Source organism: Nuphar pumila, chromosome 15, assembly GCF_984573655.1.
Source record: "Nuphar pumila chromosome 15, dmNupPumi1.hap1.1, whole genome shotgun sequence".
In the NCBI taxonomy this organism is placed as follows: Eukaryota; Viridiplantae; Streptophyta; class Magnoliopsida; order Nymphaeales; family Nymphaeaceae; genus Nuphar; species Nuphar pumila.
In genome coordinates this window covers 73,613,899-73,638,898 of record NC_143263.1, presented here as the reverse complement: position 1 = coordinate 73,638,898, position 25,000 = coordinate 73,613,899, and the positions used below count along the sequence as shown (strand labels likewise).

The 25,000-nt window shown below is 38.2% G+C and overlaps 1 protein-coding gene across 1 annotated transcript in view; it reads left to right on the top strand.

Annotated features, from left to right (window-relative positions):
• Window positions 1-25,000, top strand: part of LOC149815609 (alpha-glucan water dikinase, chloroplastic-like) — a 118,173-nt gene that overhangs the window by 86,772 nt on the left and 6,401 nt on the right. Inside the window, exons 17-28 of the mRNA XM_089989342.1 lie at window positions 4,538-4,600; window positions 4,831-4,893; window positions 5,024-5,083; window positions 5,183-5,335; window positions 5,429-5,512; window positions 16,305-16,481; window positions 16,584-16,690; window positions 16,934-17,147; window positions 17,254-17,357; window positions 17,573-17,708; window positions 17,954-18,079; window positions 18,332-18,442. Of these exons, the coding sequence (XP_089845468.1) occupies window positions 4,538-4,600; window positions 4,831-4,893; window positions 5,024-5,083; window positions 5,183-5,335; window positions 5,429-5,512; window positions 16,305-16,481; window positions 16,584-16,690; window positions 16,934-17,147; window positions 17,254-17,357; window positions 17,573-17,708; window positions 17,954-18,079; window positions 18,332-18,442 (1,398 nt within the window). The remainder of the gene's footprint in view (window positions 1-4,537; window positions 4,601-4,830; window positions 4,894-5,023; window positions 5,084-5,182; window positions 5,336-5,428; window positions 5,513-16,304; window positions 16,482-16,583; window positions 16,691-16,933; window positions 17,148-17,253; window positions 17,358-17,572; window positions 17,709-17,953; window positions 18,080-18,331; window positions 18,443-25,000) is intronic.

Here is a 25,000-nt window from a genome sequence, read left to right as displayed (position 1 = left end):
TAGTTCTTATTGCGATTTTAATACAACTCCATCAAAATTGAGAGATAACCCCAAGAAACTTATATGATCACACTCCTTAGGCCAAAATGATGCTAACTATGCCAAACCCAATCATCAAGGCATACCAAAATGCACTAGAGAATCAAAATTTTCAAATCTGACCCTCAACTATGTCACATGGGTGCGGGTGCGGGGATTCAGCACTTCCAAAAAACCCGGGTGCGGGAGTGCGGCAGGGGAAAAAATGTAAAAAAAAAAATTATATATATATATATATAATTTTGAAGTTTTAACAATTTAACATTTATTTTAAATTATTTAAATGTTATAAGGCACAATAATTTATTTTAATTTTTCATGATTTTCTCCTAGGTTTCATCTAGGTGCAGTATGGAAATGGACCACTGTTTCTTAGTCATTGTCACCAATCCATGTGTTATATTCTAGATAATTAGCAGTCTATACCACTCAATGAACTTCTTCATGGAAATGAACGAAAAACTCGGTTTAAGATTAAGCTAAATCAGGACTTTCACCATGCTTCTCCATGAATGTAAAGGCATCTTCTAGAAAATAAAAGCTCTTAAAGGAGAGGAATATGAATGTCACTAATCTTCTTGATGGGTACTAGTGACCTTACTTGGAATCAGGCATGCAAGTGGTTTCATTTAAGCATCCATTAAATCAAGCAGACATTCATTTAGTGGTCAAGACATTGACAGTTGACCCATTACTTGCAGGTTTTAAAAACAGATTGAACCAGAACATCAATTATGTGCTAACCCTCCAGGCAAGGAGCTTCTGCATTCATTTCTACCACCAAGCACACCCTTGAATTGCAACATGCATTTGAACTTATTTATTCTTAGTCATGCATTTGAGCTTATTAATTCTTAGATATACACTGCATACTTAGTTAATTCCATGGCTGGTAGCAAGCGCCTAGTCCCACCACGCAAAATAAAAATGAAGAAGAGCAGTGAATAAGATTACTTCCACTGTTGCCATGCTTCAAGACACATACGCAACATTCAACAGTGGATGACTTACTAGATACCATTCAACAGTTTATAACATTTAAATAAAGGGGAGGGGCTCGGCCCCTCCCCTGTCGACCCAAAAAAGAAAAACATAAAGGGGAGGGGCTCGGCCCCTCCCCTGTCGACCCAAAAACGAAAAACATAAAGGGGAGGGGCTCGGCCCCTCCCCTGTCGACCCAAAAAAAGAGCTAGATGGGGGAGGGTCTCGGCCCCTCCTGTGCCGAAAAACGAGGGAGCAGGGGAGGCTCAGCCCCTCCCCTGCCGACCCAACAAGAGACCGAGAGAGGGGGGGGGGGGGTGCTCGGCCCCTCCCCAGCCGACCCAAGAAGAGAGTGAGAGACATACCTGCGAAAGGAGAGGAGGAGCCGAGAGGATGAGTCGAGAGGAGGAGCCTGGGAGGTGGAGCTGGGGCGGCGGCGCTGGGGGCGGCGATGGGAGAGCTCGAGCTTAGGGGGAGAGAGAGGAGAGATTAGGGCAAAGAATTTTTTTTGCCCTAATCCTCCTTTTCATCGGGGGATTTTTTTTTTTTTACGCCCAAATTATGGACAAAAATGACCCTGGGTGCGTTGACCGCACCCAGGGTCGTGTTGACTGCACCCGGTGCCGCACCCGCACGCAAACCCGCGTCGCGTCGACGCGGGTGCGGCATCTGTTTTGCCGAGTCCCTGTGACATAGACCCTCAAGAATGGAGATAATAAGAAAAGCTTCAAAAATTCATATAAGATCATATATACCTTTGATGAAGCCCATCCTTGATTCTAAAAACTTAAAAATTTGAGCTTTAATGAAACCCCAACTCAGATTGCCAAGATTCACAACTTCGAATTTGAGCCTGCTGACGTCCCCACTTCTGTGCACGAGTTCCAATGCAGAGAATAACCCAGCAGCGATTAAGCCCCCTTCTTCCTCCTTCACTCAGCAACAAATCTCTCTCTTGAGCTATGGCTCCGATACCATATCAAGAGCAATCAGTGAGACTCAAGAAGAGAAAATCAAAAGAGAGGAAGGAGAAAAACTCAAATTCCATTTAAAACAAATGAAAGAATATGACCCTTTAAAAGGGAAAGACTTCTTTGTTACACTACAGGACAAAATACAACTAACTATAGAAGAATGACAGAAATACCCCTATAAATTAGAATATGTACACTTATGAGGTGTAGCACAAGGCTTGTATGAAAACTATATTACATGTCAACATTAATATGGTAATAGTACTATCATTGCAGTACATGCACAAGCAAGTATAAAAATATAAAGATATACGTGTATTTGCATGCACACATATGTATGTGTGTCTGTGTGCACATGCATGTGTATATGTGTGCCTACGTGTGTCTGTGTGTATAAAGATGAAACCCAGGGAAAGTACTTTTTAAAAGACCATCTTTTTGCACCTTTTTAGCATGAAAGTTTGAGGAGAGAAGGATTAGGAATTGAATGGGTCCTATGCATAGAAACAAATGTTACCACCTATGTCACATGGGTGAGGGTGCAGGGGTGCGGCACTTTAAAAAAACTTGGGTGCGGGGTTGCGGCAAAAATAATATATATATATATATATATATATATATATATATATATATATATATATATATATATATATATAATTTTTAAGTTTTAACAGTTAACAACAGTAACACTAATGAAATAAAAAACAATTATCACAATATCATCAAATCAATTCATCATCATGCATGAAATAAATCAAATTAACAATCTACAATTCTATTCTACATCATAAAAACCAACACTACAATTATAAAAACAATCAAATAAGTAAAGCAAAAAAGAAGTAAATTATATAGTATACTAACAAAAGAAGCAAAATATGCATAGTAACCTTGTTAATTATTAAAATTTGAACACTAGTAAATTAACCAATTTACTTATATTAGTCACATCAAATGGTATACTTGTTTAAGCAAAGTATCAAACAGAAAGTTTGTATAAATACAGGGTCAAAGACAAGACCTAAGCACCTAATACTATTCACACTCTACATGCTAGAAACGTCAAACCACATGAATGAGGCCTGCATGGCTTTCAAATGAATTTCTGCGAATTCTGGTTATTGAGTTTAATGCCTTTCATCAGTGCTGTTCATGAAAAGGCTGAGAACTGTCTTCAAATGAAGTCTTGAAGTGTGTTACTGATAGAATCAGTAGTTTGCACTGATGTGTTCTCAGTGTTTGCAAGAAATTGCAATTGGATGTAAGAGACTTCAAATTACTGAAGATTCATTGTGTATAAATAAATGCAAGTAAACATCACTTTTTCATTGGGAGTTCATAAGACTGACATGTTTTTTCATAAGATTCAATATGCAGCCATGGAATCATCGGAGCCACTTGTGGTACAACATTGGATTTACTCTTATTACATTGTTCTAGAAAAAACCTGTACATTGAGATTCTTCTTCTTCTTCTAATCACTTACAATTTTTTTAATGTCAGAATAGTCACTGTATCCAAGTTTATGATGATTCCAAAAGTTCGAAGGGGCGAGAGATAGAGAGATTGAGAGTGAGAGTGAGAGTGAGAGAAGAGATAAAGATGGAGCGAGATTGAGCAAGAGACAGAGGGAGAAGAGAGATGGAGAGATAGAGAGAGCGAGTGAGAGTAAGTGAGAGATGGAGAGAGCGAGAGAGGAGAGAGCAATAGTGAGAAAGACAGAAAGATTGAGAGTGAGAGACGGAGAGAAGAGAGACAGAGCGAGTGAGAGAAAGAGTATATGAGGAGGAGAGGTCCGGCAGAGAGGTCATCGTCGTCGTCGGGGTTCGGCGGAGAGGTTGCCATCGCTGTCGGGGTCCGGCAGGAGAGGCAGGGAGGATTAGGGCAAAAAAAATTTGCCCTAATCCTCCTCTCCGCAGCCATTTTATCGGGCGTAATTTTTTTAAGGTCCAAAAATTGGACAGAAATGACCCTGAGTGCGTTGACCACACCCAGGGTTGGGTTGACCGCACCCGGTGCTTCACTCGCACTCGCACGCTCACCCGCGTCGCGTCGACGCGGGTGCGGCACCTGGTTGGCCGAATCCCTGTGACTTAGGTTACCTCATGGCAACAGCTTACTGTTCTTGCCTGAGGCATCATCCTGCAAATGAAATGTGCAAATTTTGTAAATTGAGACCACTTTTGCTGGGAACCTGTATTCCAGGAAGTGAGTTGGGTGTCTGGGGTGCTTCATCTTAGAGACCTGATACGTGCTTTATAAATGAAATATCAATACGAGTTTTGTTCAACTTTGTGATTTCAATGTATTGATTCATTGATGACTTTTTATCCAGTCATGAAATGAAATTGTTTTTGTTTTCATTATATCACCTATGTCCTTGCATATTGGATTTCTGCACAGGATTTTGTGCTGCCATATTTAGACCAGATTACCTAATCTGTCATTTATCCTCTGATTTTGCTGATAAAACAATTCTAGCCACATCCACTTTAGGGATATCACTAGATTAATTCCTTAATTTTTTTCCTCGGCCTATGTAGGCTGTTCACTCAGGTGCCGATCTTGAGTCTGCCATTGCAACTTGCATGGGATACAGTTCTGAGGTAATATGAAAGATTTCTGAGTGCATTTTGGTTATCTTGGACTTCATATTCCACTTAGGATTCTGTGGTTTAATATGCATGAGGTCTGAGGTAAAGCAAACCCAGAATCTCAGATCTCCTCATCAGATTTTAGATGAACTTTGCTCTGAGGATCTGAGATCCTTAGATCTCAAATCATTTAAATATTGTTTACTTCTCGATGCTTGATGTGACTTTTATCTTTCCTGCAGGGGAAAGGTTTTATGGTTGGGGTTAATGTTCACCCAATACAAGGGTTGCCATCTGGTTTTCCGGTAAGTTTTCCTTTTCCTTTTCTTTTTATTTTTTTGAACCTTACTGATAGAAAAGGATATTTTTGTGTTGCATGTGCTTATGTTATTACAGATGCCATTGACTTAAAACTTTGTTTCAATGTATGAGCAGGAGTTACTGCGATTTGTTCTAGATCATGTTGAAGATAATAATGTCCAACCTCTTCTAGAGGTCTAAAACAATATGTTACGCCCTTTTCCAATACTGGCACCTTTACATTTTTTTTCTAATCATATTCTTCCCTGCTAACAAGAAGGAACATCACTGCAGGGGTTGCTGGAGGCTCGGGCTGAGCTTCGTCCTCTGCTTCTTGGATCACATGACCGCCTGAAGGATCTTGTATTTTTGGACCTTGCCTTTGATTCTACAATTAGGACAGCTGTGGAAAGAGGTTATGAAGAGCTGGATCATGCTGAACCACAGGTATCCATATCTATATTAAGAATGTATCTGCTTAAGAATTTGCTGACCCTAATAAACTGTATTTATTTTAAGCTTGGCCTTTTGTTATCACAGAAAATCATGTACTTCATCACTTTAGTTCTTGAGAACTTAGCACTTTCATCAGATGATAATGAGGATATCGTCTACTGCTTGAAGGTATATCGGTGTAACCTTAGTGCTCGTCACGACCTTTTGAATACGTTAGTTATGTGGTGGTAACCATGTCTGAAGGCTCTTTTAGGATATGACAAGCATGATAATCAATCAATTTCCATTAGACTTGTTATAATTAACACTGATTTCAGTATGATTGTTCATTTATTATATTTAGTCATGATGAATGTGGCTCCTATTAACTGATCAAATGATAAGGATTTGGCTTTTTTCATTTTCTAGATCTATAGTGTGCCAATTTCTATGTAGAAATGATAAAATCGGGCCTAATATAAATTGATATTCATGTTCAAGTTCTAATAAAAATATTGCAGAGGAAGATTTGGAAAAAAAAAACTGCTCCCTGAGCACAGATCTGAACGGCAAATCCTAGCAACATGAGTTTGTAGGAAATTAAGATGGAAGATTGGATGGTGAGTGAAATGGACAAGTTCCACAGCATAAATAGGAGTGCAGACTATCCTCACATGTATAATCTGATTATGAATTTTGCCAATTAATTTAGTTGAAGACGAGCTGATCAAGCTGTATAATTGTAGAATTTTTGAATGATGATTATGAACATCCTATTATGAAAAGAACTCATCCAACAAAACCTAGAAATTTCTTGAAACGTGTCATGAAGTGACAGCAAATGGATATTTTTCATGGGATGACATTTTACTAGATAACCTGAAAAATGAGCACTTAATCATACAAGTTGAAAAGGTACCAAGATGTTCATAGTTGATGGTCATTATTTACATTTATGTTACTGGATGTCTTTCATTCTAATTGTTCTAAGGAACATTAGCCACTTACTGTTTTTCATTTCGAGATATTTTTCGTCTGAAACTTGCTTCAGATATTATATTTCATGCAGGCGCTAAATATATGGATATTGGTTATCATCTTATTAGATAGTTTGTACGAAGAAATGAGCGTATGTAACCTCCAAACAAGTCTTGCTGCTTTGTTATCAAGGATTTTATTAAAACCAATTATCTTATCATCAACGATATCAAAGATTGTCCCAGATATTATTATCTTTTGTGAGAGTGATGACAGATGGGTATTTCTGCCGTCTTCATTATCATTAACTGGCAGCTTGAGAAGTGGTGTCTTTCATGGTTAGGTTATCTATTCTTATATTAACAGCATGTAAAACTGGTTCCTATGTCACATGGATACGGAAACGGGAACATGATATTGTCATGAAATGGCATGGAACCCAAGACACAACCAAATGAAAAATAAAAAGGGAGTAAATGGTGACATATTCATACATGCACAAGAACACCAATAAATAAAATAACTAATAATTTTATTAATGAAAAAAATTATAAAAATTACAAAGTAACCTCACTACAACACTCAAGCACACACCCTATATACACTCATCCTCTCTCAAGAAGCACATGAGGCATAGGCCTCATATATATAACACAAAAGCCACATACTAGCCGTTAGGATAGTCTGCCGGCTAGTTTGACTAGCCGTTAGACTAGCCTAATGGTTAGTTTAACCCATGGTTGCCAGTTGAGGAAGCGGGAGCGGAAAGCGATACGGGAAGCGGGAGCGGGAAGCGAGGCACTTTCAAAATTTTAGGAAGCGGGAAGCGTGGGACCACTTAGGAGCGATTCGGGAAGCGTCTAGGAAGCGAGGGGGAAGCGAAAAAAATAAAAATAAAAAATAAAAAATACAAAAAATACAAAAAAATAGGGGAAGCGTGATGGGAAGCACACTTCCCATTAAAGGGAAGCGCGCTTCCCAAAAAAAGGGGACGCTTCCCCGCACGCTTCGGAGGGCACATGCCTCATTTCTATGTAGGTTAAATGAGGTAAAATGCCTCATTTGTCCCAAAAAAAAAAAGAGAGAAACAAGAGGGTGGGGAAGGCCAGATGTTAGGACAACTCCCCCCCTTCATCTCCTTCACTCTTTGCTCCCTAGCCTCACCACCGGTGGCAGCCACCATCGACGGCAGCCAACGGCGCCTCTCTCTCTTCTTCTTCTTCTCTTCTTTCTTTTTCCCTCATTTTTCTTCTTCCCTTCCTCCTTCCTCTGTTCTTCTTTCCTCCTTTCGTCCTTTTTTCTTGTTCTTATTTCCTCTTTCGTTTAATTACATGTACATGTGTAGGTCTGTAAAGACTATGCTTGTGATTATGTTCTTCATAGGACTATGGGCATTTGCCTATGTTTTTGTCCTTCATTTGCACTTTTGAATGTTGTAATACTCTCATTTTGGAGTCTTGGACAAATACATTAACTTTTGGTTGTTAATGCTAGTATGCATTATATCGTGATGACATGATGTTGAGGAATTTCATTGTTAGTGATTTTGTTACTTAAATTTTCATTGAATGCTCATATTTTATTTGTTGGATACTTAGATAGATCAAGTTGTTGCATTAATGTTACTTTTACATGTTATTCTTATATTTTCAATATTTATTTGATATTTTCTATTGTTTATTGGTTGTTGCTTCATGTATAAAGCATTTTATTTATTTATTTGTTTTTTCAGATATTTTTTAAAAGATTTTAAAAGTTTTTAAAAATATATTTTTGAGGCTTATGTTTTATGACTCGAGGCTTACGCCTCGCTTCATGTTTTGGTGGAGCGCTTCGCTTTGCCTCAACGCTTTTCACAACATTCGGCGTATCCCTGTGACATGGACTGGTTATGATTCTTTGAACAAAAAGGTAACACAATACACAAACTGGATGAACCCCAAGCATGGGATTTTTCTCTTCTTTGTGTACTTTTCTCTATCTACGCATCTCCTTCAGCTGGGTATATGCAAACTGAGAATTACTCTGTGCAGAGATGGATGCAAGAATCAATCTTATTTTTTCTTGATATTGCATTAGATATGAATCCTTATTTGTGCGCACTAGTATGTCCAGATGAAATAAATTTCCTTGACACTTTCAGAAACTAAATTATCAATCATGATGTACAGCTAATGCATCAATATTATATTTTCAAGAAGTAGGTGACTTTTTTTATCTTTAAAAGATGAAACTAGTGGCTGTTAAGATATGCATATTTTCATATATATATATATATATATATATATATATATATATATATATATATATATATATATATATATATATATTATCATTGTAATAGTTAAATACCCAATAGGGGTATTTTAGTCTTTTCAAAGCCTTGTAATAAGTTGTACCCATTAGGGGTACAATAGTCATTTATATTACTTTTAAGGGCACTTTAGGTTTTTATTATTTTTATAATTTATTCTTTTTATCAAGGGCATTATAGTCCGTATAGTGCTCTTGAAATAGAGTCCTTGGCAGTGTTCCCAACAGCTAGAAATCGAGTTGTTGGGAAGTGCTCCCAACATCTATATTTCTAGCTGTTGTGAGCACTTTCCAATGGCACTTCTTTGCTTTCTTTTGTGTATAATTAAGGGGTATAACCCTTCTTGGCCCCTAAGTGGTCCATATGTATGTGCTTGTGTGATTGACCCATAAGTGGCCTTTGTGTTCTTTGAGATTGTGTTCTTTTAAGCCCATAAGAGGTACTCTCTTGTTATATTTCTTGTTTTGTTACATGGTATCAGAGCCATTGGATCTCTTGGATTGTGGCTTGTACGGACCGTGAGTGGAGCTTGGTTCGTTGGTTCATTGCCTCGGGAAGTGCACCATCAAACCTTTTCATCTCATTTCTTGTTATCTCTTTCTTTTTCTTGTCTCTTATTTTTGCCCTTGTTCTCTCTCTCTATCTCTTGTAAAATTGTGCAACTGCAATTGCACAGTCTGTGACTGTGCACAATCACAGACTGCATTGCATAGTCTATGCAACTGCAGTCTATGCAACTCTGATCCATTTGATTGGGGATGTGTGATCTTTAAGGGGAAGCGTGATTCCTCCAGCGAAGGGTGTGCACTACCAATATCATGTTTGAGTGGGCTCTGCTTTCATTTGGCATACACTTATTAAACAGAAACATACTTTGACTGGTTCATGTAGTGCTTGTTTAATGTTTATCTGCCCCACCTCTCCCCAAAACACACCAACACACACATACACATCTGGATGCTTTTGGTTTCTTTCTCTCCATCTATCTTAAGGGTGATTTGTTTTATATATTGTGCTTCTTTCGATACTATGCAAATTCTTCAAATGAGCATAAATGCTTGAGCTGCCTACTAGAAAGTTGCTTCTTAGTGTTCAGGACCAATACTTAGTAGTTGTATATGCATAATTTTATATTCTTGAAATATCTTTCAATTTATCAATTTAAAGGAATATAAATACAATACAACCAGAATTTAGCCAGAGCAAAGGTAACTGAAACATGAATGTGCCCTCTTCCTGTAAGATGTATATTTTCATATGCAAGTCATATTTTCTCTACTGAAAAACTTGATATTTTTATATATTCATGTACTGATAAATGACAATGAAATTGCTAATAAATTTTTTCTGTTGCTATGTTATTGCTTATATATATATCTATGCCACATGGGTGCGGGTGCGGGTGCGGGTGCGGGCGCGGGTGCGGGTGCGGGTGCGGGTGCGGGTGCGGGGATTCGGCACTTCCAAAAAACCCGGGTGCGGGGTGCGGCAGGGGCAAAAATATAAAATATATATATATATATATATATATATATATATATATATATATATATATATATATATATATATATGCGACGCGGGTTTTTTCAAATTTCATTTTATATACAGCTGCACGCACCCATTTCGTCAGGAGAACAGTGGAAATCCTTTACTAAAAAAACCATCATTATCATTTATTATGGAGAGAGAAAATCCTTTACGAAAAAGGATTGAAAAGGCAGCTGCTGTCAGCTGTCATTTATTGTGGAGAGAGAAAATCCTTTACGAAATTGAAAAGGCAGGAGCAGCAGCTGCTGTCATTTATTGTGGAGAGAGAAAATCCTTTACGAAATTGAAAAGGCAGGAGCAGCAGCTGCTGTCATTTATTGTGGAGAGAGAAAATCTTTTACGAAATTGAAAAGGCAGCTGCTGTCAGCAGAAAAAAAATTTTAAAAAAAAATTCGCAGCCCATTTCGTAGGGCAAATTTTTTTTTTTTAAAAAAAAAATCCAAACAAAAATGGACCGAAATGATCCTGGGTGCGGTCAATGCACCCAGGATTGGGTTGACCGCACCCGCATCTGCGTCGAGTCGCGTCGACGCGGGTGCGGCACCCTGCTAGCCGAATCCCTGTGACATATATATATATATATATAGCCGAGTCCCCGTGTCCAAAATTTTTGAAATTGCACCGCATCCGTGTCGCACCCGCACCCGCACCCATGTGACATTGGGTCTATGGGGTTTGGTTGATGGTACCTAAAGAGAACCCAAGCTTATGCTCACCAAGATTAAGAATAACAAGGAAGTAACACTTCAATGAGATGAAATGTCTAAGGTCGGGTGAGAATATGAGAAAAGATGGATAGAATGGAGGATGAGCCATTCAAAAATTATTGGGTGGCTCATCAATAGTGTTGATATCAAGAAGTGCTCAAGTTTGACAAAATTTGATTTCGCTAGTGATGCATTGAAATATCTTAAGGATATGTATTGTCTAAAGGGCATAGCTCATGTATACAATGTGCAAAACAAAGTTAGAACCATGACCCAAGGAGAAATGAACATTAGAGAATATTATAATGATCTTTCTCTTTTTTGGGATGAATTGACTCTTTTAGAGCCTAAGTGGCATTGCCATCAAGATGTAGAACTTTGTGAAAATCAAATTAAAACAGATCACTTGTATCAATTTATAAATGGGTTTATAGAGAAGGAGTTTCTATCATAGTTGAAACTCTTGAAGAATTAACTATGGAGGAAAATAGACTAAAGAAACCCTCCTCAACTAAAGATGAAGAATCGGTTTTTGCTATGTCAATGCTCGGAAACCACTCAATGGCTTATAAGCCTCCTCACTTTGGGAGAAACAATGATTATGGGAGAAGCTCTAATGAGTATTGGAGAAACTCCAATGATTTTGGAGAAGCTCAAATGATCATGGAAGAAAAGACTATGAATACAAGAAGAGTGGCAAATTAATATGCCATTTTTTTTTATGAACAAGGTCACATCAAGCCGTTTTGCTCAAAAAGGAGAGAACAAAGAGATGAAAAGGTGGCTTCCGTGAGACTATCTTTTACAAAAAATGGTATAAATGAAAGCACAACTCATAGAAGCACTACAACCAATGTTAAAAAATAAAGCTTCCTCTATCTCCGGTGCAACCGTATCCACATGTATTGATCTCTGTAAGACTTATTGGATTCTTGATTCTGGAGTTTCTTTTTGTATGACTCCAAATGAGTTCATACTATCCGAATGCCATACTAATCCAAATGATTATTATGTTTTAATTGCAGATGGAACCTCTTTAAAAATTAAAAGTTTTGAAACTTTGCAAAAACATCAAACTTTTCATATACTAATTGTTAGTGCCAAAATTAAATTTAAACCTCCTATTTGTTTCTCAAATTGTGGATCATGGGTGCGAAATTTCTTTCTTATCTAATGGTTGTTTGATACAAGATCTCCAGTTTGGGAAGCTAATTGGGCAAGGCCATAGAAGGGGAGATCTTTATGTAATGGACAACATTGAATTATTAAACCATCTTTTTTGTAATTTTATAAAAAATAAAGATATAGAAAGTTGGCACAAAAGACTAGGACATCCTAGTATATCAAAATTATATTTGTTTCCATTTCTTACAAGATGTAAAGAACAAAATTTAGTTTGTGAAGATTGTATTTTTGGTAAAACGAAATCCTTGTCATATCACTTAGTCATTTTATATCTAAAACCATTTAAATTAGTGCACTCGGATATATGGGGACCGGCCCCGGTTGTGTTTAAAGGAAGATTATCATACTATGTTATTTTCGTGGATGATTTTAGTAGACACACTTGGATATTTTTCTTAAGCACAAATCTGAAGTATTTGATTGCTTCCAAAAATTTCATCGTTATGCAAAAACGCAATTTGAAGCCAATATTAAATTTTTTAAAAGATCCGATTCTGGAGGAGATTTTTTATCAAATAACTTAAAAAATTATCTTGATTTACATGAGATTATTCATAAAAAGTCTTGTCCCTATATTCCTCAACAAAATGGACTAGTCGAAAGAAAACATGTACATATTGTTGAGACTACTAGAACACTTTTATATCTAAAGATGTTCTTAAATTTTTTTGGGCTGCTCTTATAGAGGTCTACTTAATAAATAGAATGTCTTCAAAAACTATTGAATTTTTTTTCCTATTGAAAAATTATTTAAAACTCCTCCTGATTATAAAAGGTTATTGTCCTAACCAACCAGAATGACAAACTTTTCGTAAACGCTATACCTTATGTTTTCTTGGGATATGCCAAAAACCAAAAGGGTATAGATGTTATGAAATTAGAAAAACAAACTATATGTTTCAAGAAATATCACGTTTCTTGAAAACAAAAATGAGTTTGATAAAGATAAAAAAAAATAACATTATGATTATTCATTTTTTTTATCTAGCTAATGAGCATGATAAAGTTGTCAATTATGATAGTAATGATGTGCATGAGAGTGACAATGTAGACACTCATGATGCACATGAGAAAGGGAACGAAGGTCTTGATGGTATAGACCATTCACATAACGAAGTTCAAACTTATTTTTGATGCATCGAAGATTATTCACTATGTACCCTAGAAAGATATTCCCAAACTGAAGACAGATTCATCTAGTATTAGAAAATTCATGAGGATTTCCAAATATGACTCTTTTGAACCCAAGTATAGAGCATGTTCATCCACTCATATGTAGAACTAGGGGTGGCAATTTCTGACACGACCCGCCAACCCGCCTCTTAGGCGGGTTCGGGTTGGGCTTAAGCCAACCCGTTTAATAAACGGGTCGACCCGTGTAACCCGTTTATTAAACAGGTCGGGTTCGGGTTGGGGGTATGCCAACCCGCCAACCCGGCTGACCCGTTTAATAAACGGGTTAGGCGGGTGGGCCAACCCGTCTGCCCAACCCGTCAACCCGCCAACCCGACCCGTCAACCCTTCAACCCGACCCGCCAACCTGCCAACCCGATCTGTCAACCCGCCAACCCGACCCGCCAACCTGAAAACCCGTTTACCCGACCCAACCCATTTATTAAATGGGTTGGCGGGTTGTGTCGGGTTACCCGTTTATTAAACGGGTCGGGTTCGGGTTGAGGTATGCTGACACGCCAACCCGACCCGATTGCCACCCCTATGTAGAACCATCAAGAATGGATTATAACCATGAATGATTAATTAGAGACTTTAGAGAAGGCAAAAATTCGAACATTATCTAAAGGAAAGAAAACAATAGAGTGTAGATGGGTTTATAAAATTAAAACCAAGAGTGATGGGACATTAGAGAGGTATAAAGCTAGACTTGTAACCATAGGATATAGTCAAGAGCATGGAATAGATTGTGATGAAACTTTTGCTCTCGTTGCTTCAATGACTACAATTAGAACTCTTGTTTTTATAGCCTGGATTAAAAAATGACCTATTTTTCAAATGGACGTTAAAAACGCCTTTTTGAATGGTAACCTTAATGAAGAAGTTTATATGAAACCCCTACCTGGATTAGGGTTGGCACATGAAAAAGTCTTCCAGTTGTGCAAGACTTTATACAGTCTAAAGCAATCTTCCAAAGCTTGGTATGATTGATTCAGTAGTGTAATGACACAACTTTGTTTTAAATCTTGTTATGCTGACACTGCATTGTTTGTTATGTCTTCTAATGCAGGCATGATAATACTACTTCTCTATATTGATGACAGATCTTGTTTTCTTACGGTATTTTCTTGGAATTGAAGTGGCTTACTTACCTCATGGTTTTTATTTGTCACAGACTAAGTATGCAGCAAAGATCATTGAACGATCCGAGCTTTCTGATGAAATACAAGTTGATACTTCAGAGTTTATTAATGCCAAAATATGGAAGGATGATGGAGAACCTCTAAAGGATCCAACTCCTTACAGACAGTTGATTGAAATTTTATCTTATCTCTCTATTTCTCGTCCTGATATTGCACATGCTATTCACTTTGCTAATCAATTTTCGCATGCTCCTACTACAGTACATGTAAGTATTGTAATGAGGAGTATTAGATATATCAGAAAAACTATTAATTATGGTTTATTTTTATCATCTTCTTCCCCATGAGAAGTTATTGCTTATTCACTCTGATTGGGGAGGAGATGTAAATGTTCATTGCTTAACTACGAGTTTTTGTGTTTTGTAAGAGATTCGTTGATTTTGTGAAATTGTAAGAAGCAATAAAAGGTGTTTCTGCCTTCTATAGAAGTAGAGTATCGAGTTATGACAGCCACTACTTCTGAGTTGGTATGACTGAAACAATTGTTCGAAGACTTGGGAGTTCATGTAGTAGAACCAGAGTTACCAAAAGCGCCTAGGGTAATGGGGAAGTGCGCTTCCCCGATACGTGCTTCGAAAGCGCGAAACGTCGCGCTTTCGAAACGCGTGGGGAATTGTCCCCCTTTTTTGGGAAGTGTGCTTCCCATTTATGGGAAGCGCACTTCTCCCACGCTTCCCCCTCGCTTCCCCATTTTTTTCATTTTTTCGCTTCCCCCTCGCTTCTGGTTCGCTTCCGAGACGATTCGTAATTTTCTTCTAAGTGGTCCCCCGCTTCCTACATTTTTTAAAGTGCCTCGCTTCCCACTCCCGCTTCCCGTATCGCTTCTCGCTCCCGCTTCCTCGACTGGTAACTCTGAGTAGAACCCTCAAGATTGTGTTGTGACAACAAAAGTGTAGTTTACATCACCGACAATCATATATTTCATGAACGGACCAGACATATCGAAATTGACTGCCATTATGTCAGGGAGGAATTCTTGAAGAAAAACATTACATTGCTTTATGTACTAACCGAGTATTAATTGGTGAACTTCTTCACCAAAGCACTTCTCTCACCAAAATTTCAATTTCTCCTTGTCCAACTCTCAATTGTGGCGCCGTGAGTTTGAAGGGGAGTGTTAAGATATGCATATTTTTATGATATGCATAATTGCATATATATGTATGTATGTAAATATATAATGTATATACATCGTCATTGTAATAGTTAAATACCCAATAGGGGCATTTTAGACTTTTCATAGCCTTGTAATAAGTTGTACCCATTAGGGGTACAACAGTCCTTTATATTACTTTTAGGGGTACTTTAGGGTTTTTATTATTTTTTATAATTTTTTCTTTTATCAAGTGATTATGGTCCTTATAATGCTCTTGAAATAAAGCTGTTGGGAAGTGCTCCGAACAGCTATATTTCAAGCTGTTAGGAAGTGCTCCCAACAACTATATTTCTAGCTGTTGGGAGCACTTCCCAATGGCTATTCTTTGCTTCCTTTTGTATATAAATAGGGGGTGTAACCCCTCTTTGCTTATTCAAACATATTTGTTATACAAATTCTATATTTTTTATGGTATTTATGGTCCCTAAGTGGCCTATGTGTATGTGCTTGTGTGATTGACTCATAAGTGGTATTTGTGTTATTTGAGATTGTGTTCTTGTAATCCCATAGGAGGCACTCTCTTGTTATATTTCTTGTTTCATTTCAGTGGCCTACCTAGGTAAAATGGTGGATGAGCAAAACCTGCTAATGTTCACTTGTCTTTGCCTATTATTTTAGTATTTGATGGTGCATTATCATTACTTCTGTTTTCATGTCTTTATTTTTTCCCTGCAGAAGGTTCTGAAATTATTTTAACATTTTTGTTACTCTTTTGAAGGGCTGGAATCATGCCATTGAAATGTTGAAGTCTAAAAATGATCATTGGGCACTTTATGCAAAATCTGTTCTTGATAGGACACGGCTTGCTTTGGCAACTAAAGCTGAGCACTACCAGAATGTTTTGCAACCATCGGCTGAATATCTTGGGTCGATGCTTGGAGTTGAACAATGGGCAGTAAGTGATTGTTATATTGACATAATGTCTGTCTCCAATATGTTTTCTTTGCAGAATATATTTAGATGAGCTTCATCTTAATCTTCAATCATCTGTTTACAGATAAGCATATTCACCGAAGAAATTATTAGGGCTGGGTCAGCAGCTTCCCTATCAATGCTTGTGAACCGGATTGACCCTGTTCTTCGCAAGATGGCTAATCTGGGCAGGTTGATACCTCTGCTTTTGAATTTCTAGTTACACATGAAATACATATCTGTCTCTGTCATTGCTATGTGGGAATTTTGTTGCGTCATGTGGAAATATATTTGACACTCTTTTCCTGATCTTCATTGTGATACAGTGCATCTGGAAATCTTCTCCTTATTCTTTTGTTTCTTTTCCTCTGTAATGGAGAATCTGGTCCAAGGGGCATTAGTTACTTATGACGCTCTTATTGATGTTTGAATCAGTTGGCAAGTTATAAGTCCAGTTGAAGTTATTGGGTCTGTTGTGGTTGTGGATGAGTTGCTGTCTGTTCAGAACAAATCCTATGGAGTACCGACAATTTTAATTGCTAAGAGAGTTAAGGGAGAGGAAGAAATTCCTGATGGTACAGTTGCTGTTCTGACATCTGACATGCCAGATGTCCTCTCTCATGTTTCAGTAAGAGCAAGAAACAGCAAGGTGATTCTTTTCTTCCTCTCTTTTCCTGTTTGTACATTATGAGAATACAAATAATTTGCTAGTTGAATTAAGTCACAACTCTAAGATGATCATGTTTTTGATGCAGGTTTGCTTTGCTACATGCTTTGACAACAACATTCTTGTTGACCTTCAATCAAAAGAAGGAAAGATTTTAAGCTTAAAGCCTACTTCATCAGATCTTCTTTATAGGTATTTTAGTTTTTAAGGAATATATTTCAGTTTACAAGCTTAATATGGTGAAAATCAGAATATTCACATTGACGTGTGGGACCTAATTCTTTTCATCTTCCTGCATCTCTATTTTCTGTGAATCCTGGCTGCTGTTTGCTTGGCAGTTGGCATCAATCCAAATTGAAATAATAGGTAGACTAGTATGTTTAATGCTTCATTGTTTTGGGTGCCAGGGAGATCAAAGATGGTGAAGTTTCTAGCAGCAACATAGTAACATTAAAAGAAGTATTTGCTCCATCTTTAACCATAAGTAAAAAGCAATTTGGTGGGAAATATGCAATATCCTCTCATGAATTTTCCAGCGATCTGGTGAGTTAAATATTTGTGTTTTTTACACTTGAAAATTTGTTTCATTCTGCTTTTCAGATTATATATATATATATGTATATATATATATATATATATATATATATATATATATATATATATCCTTGGACTTGTTTGTTTCATTGTAAACTATATAAATTGGCATAATGTATGGAGTTAGACATGGATTACGCTTCGATAATTATTCACAGGTATTATCTATTAAAATTGGAATTCCAATTTTGTAGGTTGGAGCTAAATCACGCAACATTGCATTCCTAGAGGGTAAAGTACCTTCTTGGGTTGGGATTCCAACATCAGTTGCACTACCATTTGGAGTTTTTGAAAAAGTCATATCAGAAGATGCAAACAAGGTTAGCCATCTATTAACCAAAGGGTCGTCTCTTTTCTGTGCACATATTATCAGACGTTCTGAATATAATTATGCTGTAGTGGACATTGGTTCCTACAGTTTAAGTCAATACCAATATATAGCAGAGTAATAAAAAATAATTGGATAATGAGTCCTGGGGTTCTTTTTCCTTCTAAATCTTTTGTTTGTTTGATATTCTTTTTCAATTCATTTGACCGTATAGAATTTCATGGCCCTTTTATGTTATTCACAGGCAATAGCTGTTGAAGTGTCCATCCTGAAGAAAAAGCTAGAAGAAGGAGATTTCAATGTCCTTCATGAGATTCGTGATACCGTCCTGCAGCTTGTTGCACCACATCAGCTGGTATTCATTCAATTATATTGCATTTTTGTTGAAAGATAGAAGTGACAGTTAATTGAGCCTAAACACAGTCTGTCCATTTACCTTAGCTTTACAGCTGGATTGTCATCAACAGTGGTATAGTTTGAAAAAATGAGTTTAATTGGTGGAAAACTATAATTTTCTCATTTTATTGCTCTCTAAATAAAAATATGAAGTACTTCAGCTCTCTCAAAGCACCATCTTATTTTAACTGTAATAGGGTGTAAAGACATTGTTACAGCCATCACCCTTTTGTGAAGGGACTTTTGGTTGTTGGAGAAATATAGATTGTGTTGGAAATGCTAAATCAGAGCAGAGAGTTGAGAGTAATCAAGTTGTTCAAAAGAAATTGAAGATATCAATCAGCAATAGCTGCATTAAAGATATGATGTAATTTAAATGGGTCTTGGATTTATCAATCACTTAACCAAAGATCCCTAGCTAACTAAACAAGTGAGTAAATATGAACCTGAGTTACCAGTCGAGGAAGCGGGAGCGGGAAGCGATACGGGAAGCGGGAGCGGGAAGCGAGGCACTTTAAAAAATTTAGGAAGCGGGGAAGCGTGGGACCACTTAGAAGAAAATTCCGAACCGTCTCGGAAACGACCTAGGAAGCGAACCGGAAGCGAGGGGAAGCGAAAAAAAATGAAAAAAATGGGGAAGCGAGGGGGAAGCGTGGGGGAAACGTGGGGGAAGCGTGAGGGAAGCGCGCTTCCCATTTATGGGAAGCGCGTTTCCCATAAAAGGGGGACGCGCTTCCCATAAAAGGGAAGCGCGCTTCCCAAAAAAGGGGGACGCTTCCCCTCACGCTTCGGAAGCGCGACGTTTCGCGCTTCCGAAGCGCGCTTCCCCTTTTGCCTAGGCGCTTCCGGTAACTCTGATATGAACAAAAACTAGAAAGAAAGAAAATATTGTTTGTTGAATAGAATCCTGTTAATAAAGTTCATGAGAACTTTCATTCGGTTAATTGATTGAAAATGGTTGCTTTGTATGCTAATAATAGTGACAAGATGACACATATCTTTTAACGCTTCAAAATCTTGAACTTGTAAACTTTTTGAATTTTTTTTTGAAGCTTTGCAATCAATCTTTTTTCAGTGTTTGAAATGGTAGTTCAGGGAAAAACAGTGTTTAAAAGAACAAGTCAACGGACCTTGGGCACATTCCTTTACACATACAATCATTGAAAACCACAGATTTAAAACAAGGTTTTTGATAATTAAAGTTTACACAAAGTGAGGTATTACAAAAGAAACCCTTATACAAAATTACAAAACATGCTCAGGAGCGAAACAACAGAGAGAGAGAGAGAGTTCTTGATATCATCACGTCATCGCCTGCCGTATCAACCTAATCATCACCTGTATCCCATAAAACGAGTTCGACTCATGAAAGCCTGGTAGTTACATAGATATCAAAAGTCAGAACAAAACTAACATATGCGTCATTTTACAATGTGTAGGTTCAGAATAAGTAAAAATGAGCATGGTGAATTTGTTTTAATAATTACTGACTTGTGGGTACGCACATGATAAAACGTAGAAATAATTGAGACTGTCCGAGGGTTTATTATTCTATGTATTTTGATATTCTGAATAACTAGTTGAGTTTGCTTCCAAGGGGACGACCAAATGACCGAGAGAGAATTCTACAGGGGCTACTTGTTACTGGGGGATGCATCCAAACTTTTGAAGAAGTCATTGAGGTCTGCCACTTGAGATAATATTTGGTAGCCCAGTTCCCTAACTCCGATGACCGGGGACACTGAGTCATTGCTACTCGAGGAGCATAGTTGTTAACAACTTATCCATCGAAGTTTTTGTACCATCTTATCTTCTTCCTTGACAGAATAAAAAAATAAATGGGTATGTGACGTCTTATTTTATCTGACAATCTATTCAATATGCTCTGGTCTTTTAAACCAAATCGAGTATCTTGCCTGTGAAGGCGATCATCTCCATTTATGTGATTTTTTTTTAATCATCGTGCATTGTTGCACTATGAGGTTACCATAAACCTCCGGTCCAATCATCGTCGTATTAATATGCCGTGCATGTCTGATAGTACCACTATGATGAGAAAGATATTGCTTTCTCAGAAAAAAACCCAAACACAATATTTGAAAATTTTAATATCCCGTACCTTAGGATGGGAAATATCCCAGTCATTCTGGATACAAAAAAGGACATGATGTACGTATCACCAAAGGTTACGTAGTCGAGGCTTTTTTGTTATGTTGGTTCAAAGAGAAAATTCAGTTGTGAATATGTAAACGCAAAACACTTGTTTTGCTTTTTGAGACATCGAAGAATGCGAGCTTGAAATCTTGCATGTGAAATCTATCAAAAATCGAGTTTCGACGAGGATGCACAAATCTGTCTTTAAATACATACTAGTTAATTTAAAGCAGGCAGGAGTACGCAAAAATTGTATACTTTATAAAATTATATATGTATGTATATAGAATATATATATATATATATATATATATATATATATATATATATATATATATATATATATATATATATATATATATTAAAGCATAAGCCTGTGCACATTATAGCATGACGGCAAGGTAAATGGCGTAAGGCATGACTCAATATATGAAACCACACATCGAGCTAAATAAATTACATAAGTGAGGCCCGGTGTACGAAGCCGTGTATCGGGCTAAGTAAATTGCATAAAGAAAGAGCCTGTGCATATTACAATGTGACAAAAAAGTAAATGACATAAAGCAAGGCCCGATGTGTGAAACCACACATCGAGCTAAATAAATTACAGAAAGCTAGAGCATGTGCACATTACAGTGCGACGACAAAGTAAATTACGTAATTTAAAATGGACAAGAATACGCAAAACTGCATTCTTATGTTAAAAGCATATATATATATATAAGTTAGAAGTATTTTGACATTGTTCTCTAATGCAAATTTTTTCTACCTCAAAGATGGTTTAGATCTCTGGCGATTCCATCTGTGCCTCGGTAATTGTGTCATAAATATGGAGTCTTGTCTGTTATGCCAATGTGGTACGTTGCAAATGGTTTTTATTGTACTGTGTTAAGTTCTTACATTTTGACGAAAGTTGCGACTGCCGTATCGCAACGGACGAACTTGAACCCAGTTCGAACTGACTGGATCGAGCCGGGCTTGGTAGAGGTTGAGCCGATCTCGACGGCTAGTCGGGTTGAGCCAAGGAGAACTGAAGGAGCGAGATAGGACTCGACTGAGATGGCTTGGTGGAACTGAGTCAACTCGATGCACCTGAGCCGACTTGGGGCGGCTGTACTGAATCAGGCTGAGCTCGGCTTTAGCTGAGCTCAACTTGGTTTGGCTCGACTCGAGGCAGCATCACCAGTAGCTGCCACTGCTTGGGTGCAAGAGGGGGTGAGGGCTCAGCGGCCAGCCTGAGCCGCACCCGACTCGGGATATGACCGAGTTTGGCTTGGTTCAACAATAGGGGGAAAAAGGGTGAGAGGGACGAAGGCCAGGCCACTGTCGGAGGCAGTGGCTACTGCGGCCCTTTTGACAAAGCATGAGAAAGGGGGAGGCCGACGGCCAGGCCACTGCTCCGGCAGTGGTCACTGCGGCCCTTCTAATAGAGCAGTGGAAAGGGGGAGGCCGACGACATGCCACTGTCTATGGCAGTGGCAGCCGCGGCCAGCCGAAGGTGGCTGCTTCGGCCACCACAGGAGGACAAGGGGCATGCGCAGGTGAAGCTTACCTTTGGCCAAAATGGAAGGGAAGGGGGCACCAGTGGGTGCCTCTGTTCTGTTGAAATTAGAGAGAGAAGGGCACCTTCGGATGCCTGCCGGAAAATCAGAGGGCGGCAGGGTCGCAGGTCACGAGGGTGTCGTGAGCACCCAACAAAATAGAAGAAGATGATGGTTGGTGGCCAACTGCCACTGTGGTGGTGCTGTGTGCACCCACTAGGAAGGGTTTACGGTGGCATCGACAGACGTCCAGCCATCCTGCGATGGTGGTGAACAGTGCTGATGACAACTCGTTGACGTGAGCAAAGCAACTCGAGATCTGCTTGGTGGTTCCTATGAGGAACAAGAAAGGAGGGAAGGTGACAGTAGGAGGGGAGTGGTGTCAGCCACTCCTTTAAGCCGCCACACCAAAAAAGTGCGAAGAGCACACCCGCTCACCTGGCGAGCCAGAGCCATCGCCGCTGGTGTCTCTGAGTTGCCCGAGAAAAGAAATAGAAAAACAAGGAGGAAGGGGAAGAGGGAGTGTAACGACCCCAACTCATACCCCTTGAAAATGCGCATTTTTTTTTAAACCAGTGCAGAAAACTTCCCAGAGACCTAGGGTCCTCACAGTTCCAATTCCAACTGGATAGCCAATCACCACAAAAGAACTTACAATCATCATCCATAAGAACCAAAACAACCTCTTTATTTATAAATCAAGAATCAATTTCAGAGACAATGTTTTACTCAACAGAAAGTAACGAAACAACTGACTGAAACAAAAGAACTAAAAAGAACAGTAGAACTAAAAGACAAAAAGGAAGAGTCATTCTGTCCACTAGTGAAGCTGTCAAGAACCAGGTCTAACCTTTGTTTCCTCCTAGTAACTGTCGACTTTATTGATCATCTGTTCCTATGAAAAATCAATAAAGTAGGGTGTCAAAATCGAAATCCTGAGCACAACTACTTAGTGAAACAGGTGAGACAAAATGTTAAGATAAAATATCATGCAATATTATGAAGGGAATGTAACATGACATTTATAGCATTTAAGAAATTTTTCATGCAACAGTTATAAGTGCTAAGCATGCAGAAACATTAAAGTTGTAGCAAGTAACAAAACTTCAGCATGCAATAAAAAGTTAATATTACACACCCACCATCATGTAATGATTGAGGGAACAATTAAAATATGCATGATCTAATGCATAACAGGAAAATGCATGATTTCTGTGCAATGCATGAATCCTTTTGTTATCTTTCATTTAAGTTTCCTTTTTTCCATATGCATGCCCTATTAAATGATACAACTTTAAGTTCCTCCTTTTAATTACCATTGTCCGCGGATACACCAAATGGGTACAATTCTCGAGGTTAAGTTAGGTTTTCAGGGTAGCTTAACATACAATTTGTATTTTATTATTGGGTTTCAAACTTATCCCTCGACCGAATCACCTTCGGAACATTAGACCTCCACATCTAATGTCGGGGATACAAGAGACACCCCAGACCCATAAGTGTCACTTTCTTTGTACCAAAACAATAGTTGTGTCAAATACGCTACCCCCAGGTCAAGTGACGGACTCTCCCTAAAATCGTGGCCAGAAGAAGGAACCTAAATATCGAGTTTAGGGGACAAAATAAGCCCACAGAGTTTTTAGTATCCTCACAGTCTCCCCAAGACCGGATTTCTAAGATCCTCATTCTCCAGATAGGAGATCTCAGAACGTATATTACATTGTTCCTAATTATTATATTTTATTAAAAGTCAATTCTTTAAGTTTTGCAACACCATATGCAAAAATAAAGGTAAAAGCTTGCATTTCACCCCTGCGAGGATCCTTACGGGACTTCAGCCCGTGGAGACAATAAGAACAATGTAGTAGTGTGCAATATCAATCTGTGTGGTTTAAGTGATGCAATTAAATATATATGAAAAGCAATCAAACTCACGGCTCTCCGGGCTGGTGATGGTCCATTTAGGCCATCGATCCATCACAAGCTAAAATCAAAGCAGTAACAAAGAGTCTCATATCACATATGCACATACACACATGCAATGCCTTATCGTGTATGCAAATAGACTATTCATAAGCATGTGCTTTCTAAAGGTATATGCATCTTTGCTATGTGGAATTATGCATTAACATACATGTATTCGTGCCAAACATACTCCCTTGAGTGTGTGTGCAAGTGAATGAACCTCATCCCTTATGCATGTTCATGTTAAATGAAGCATCAACCATCTAGCATTTGCATGATAACATATTTGCATGATTTATTGCATAATCATAACACTGCTTCTGTCAAATTAAAATTTTCATATAGTGAGTTTGCATTCCACCTGCTTAACCAAGCAATTCATCATAAGATTGAGCTATTGGTCGGGTGTGTCAACCCCAGACCGAATGACCTGTTGGCCAGCTAACAAAACCAATCCAACTCACATGAGCATACACAATTTGCAATTACAACAAAAATAAGATTTGGATTTACATGTATACATCTGTATACTAATAAAAAAAAATTGAAACAGGTGAAAAACACTGAAAAATATCTATATAACACAGTGGATTCGAAAATCCACTGTTCTGCCATGGATTTCCCTCAAGCGCATGCATGGAAATCCATCTCTACCCGATCCCTCAACCATTTCACATAGAAGAACCCGTACCTTTGATGAAAAACATGAAGGAAAAAACACAGGGATGCCGATACCCAATACTAGGTGACGCGCACTAGCTGTTCCACCAGACAAGCGGAGACCCTGTCGGCATTCCCTGGAAAAACGGAATCAGGCAGGGGGGTTGCCTGTTGGTCTGAACAGAAGGGAAAAAGAA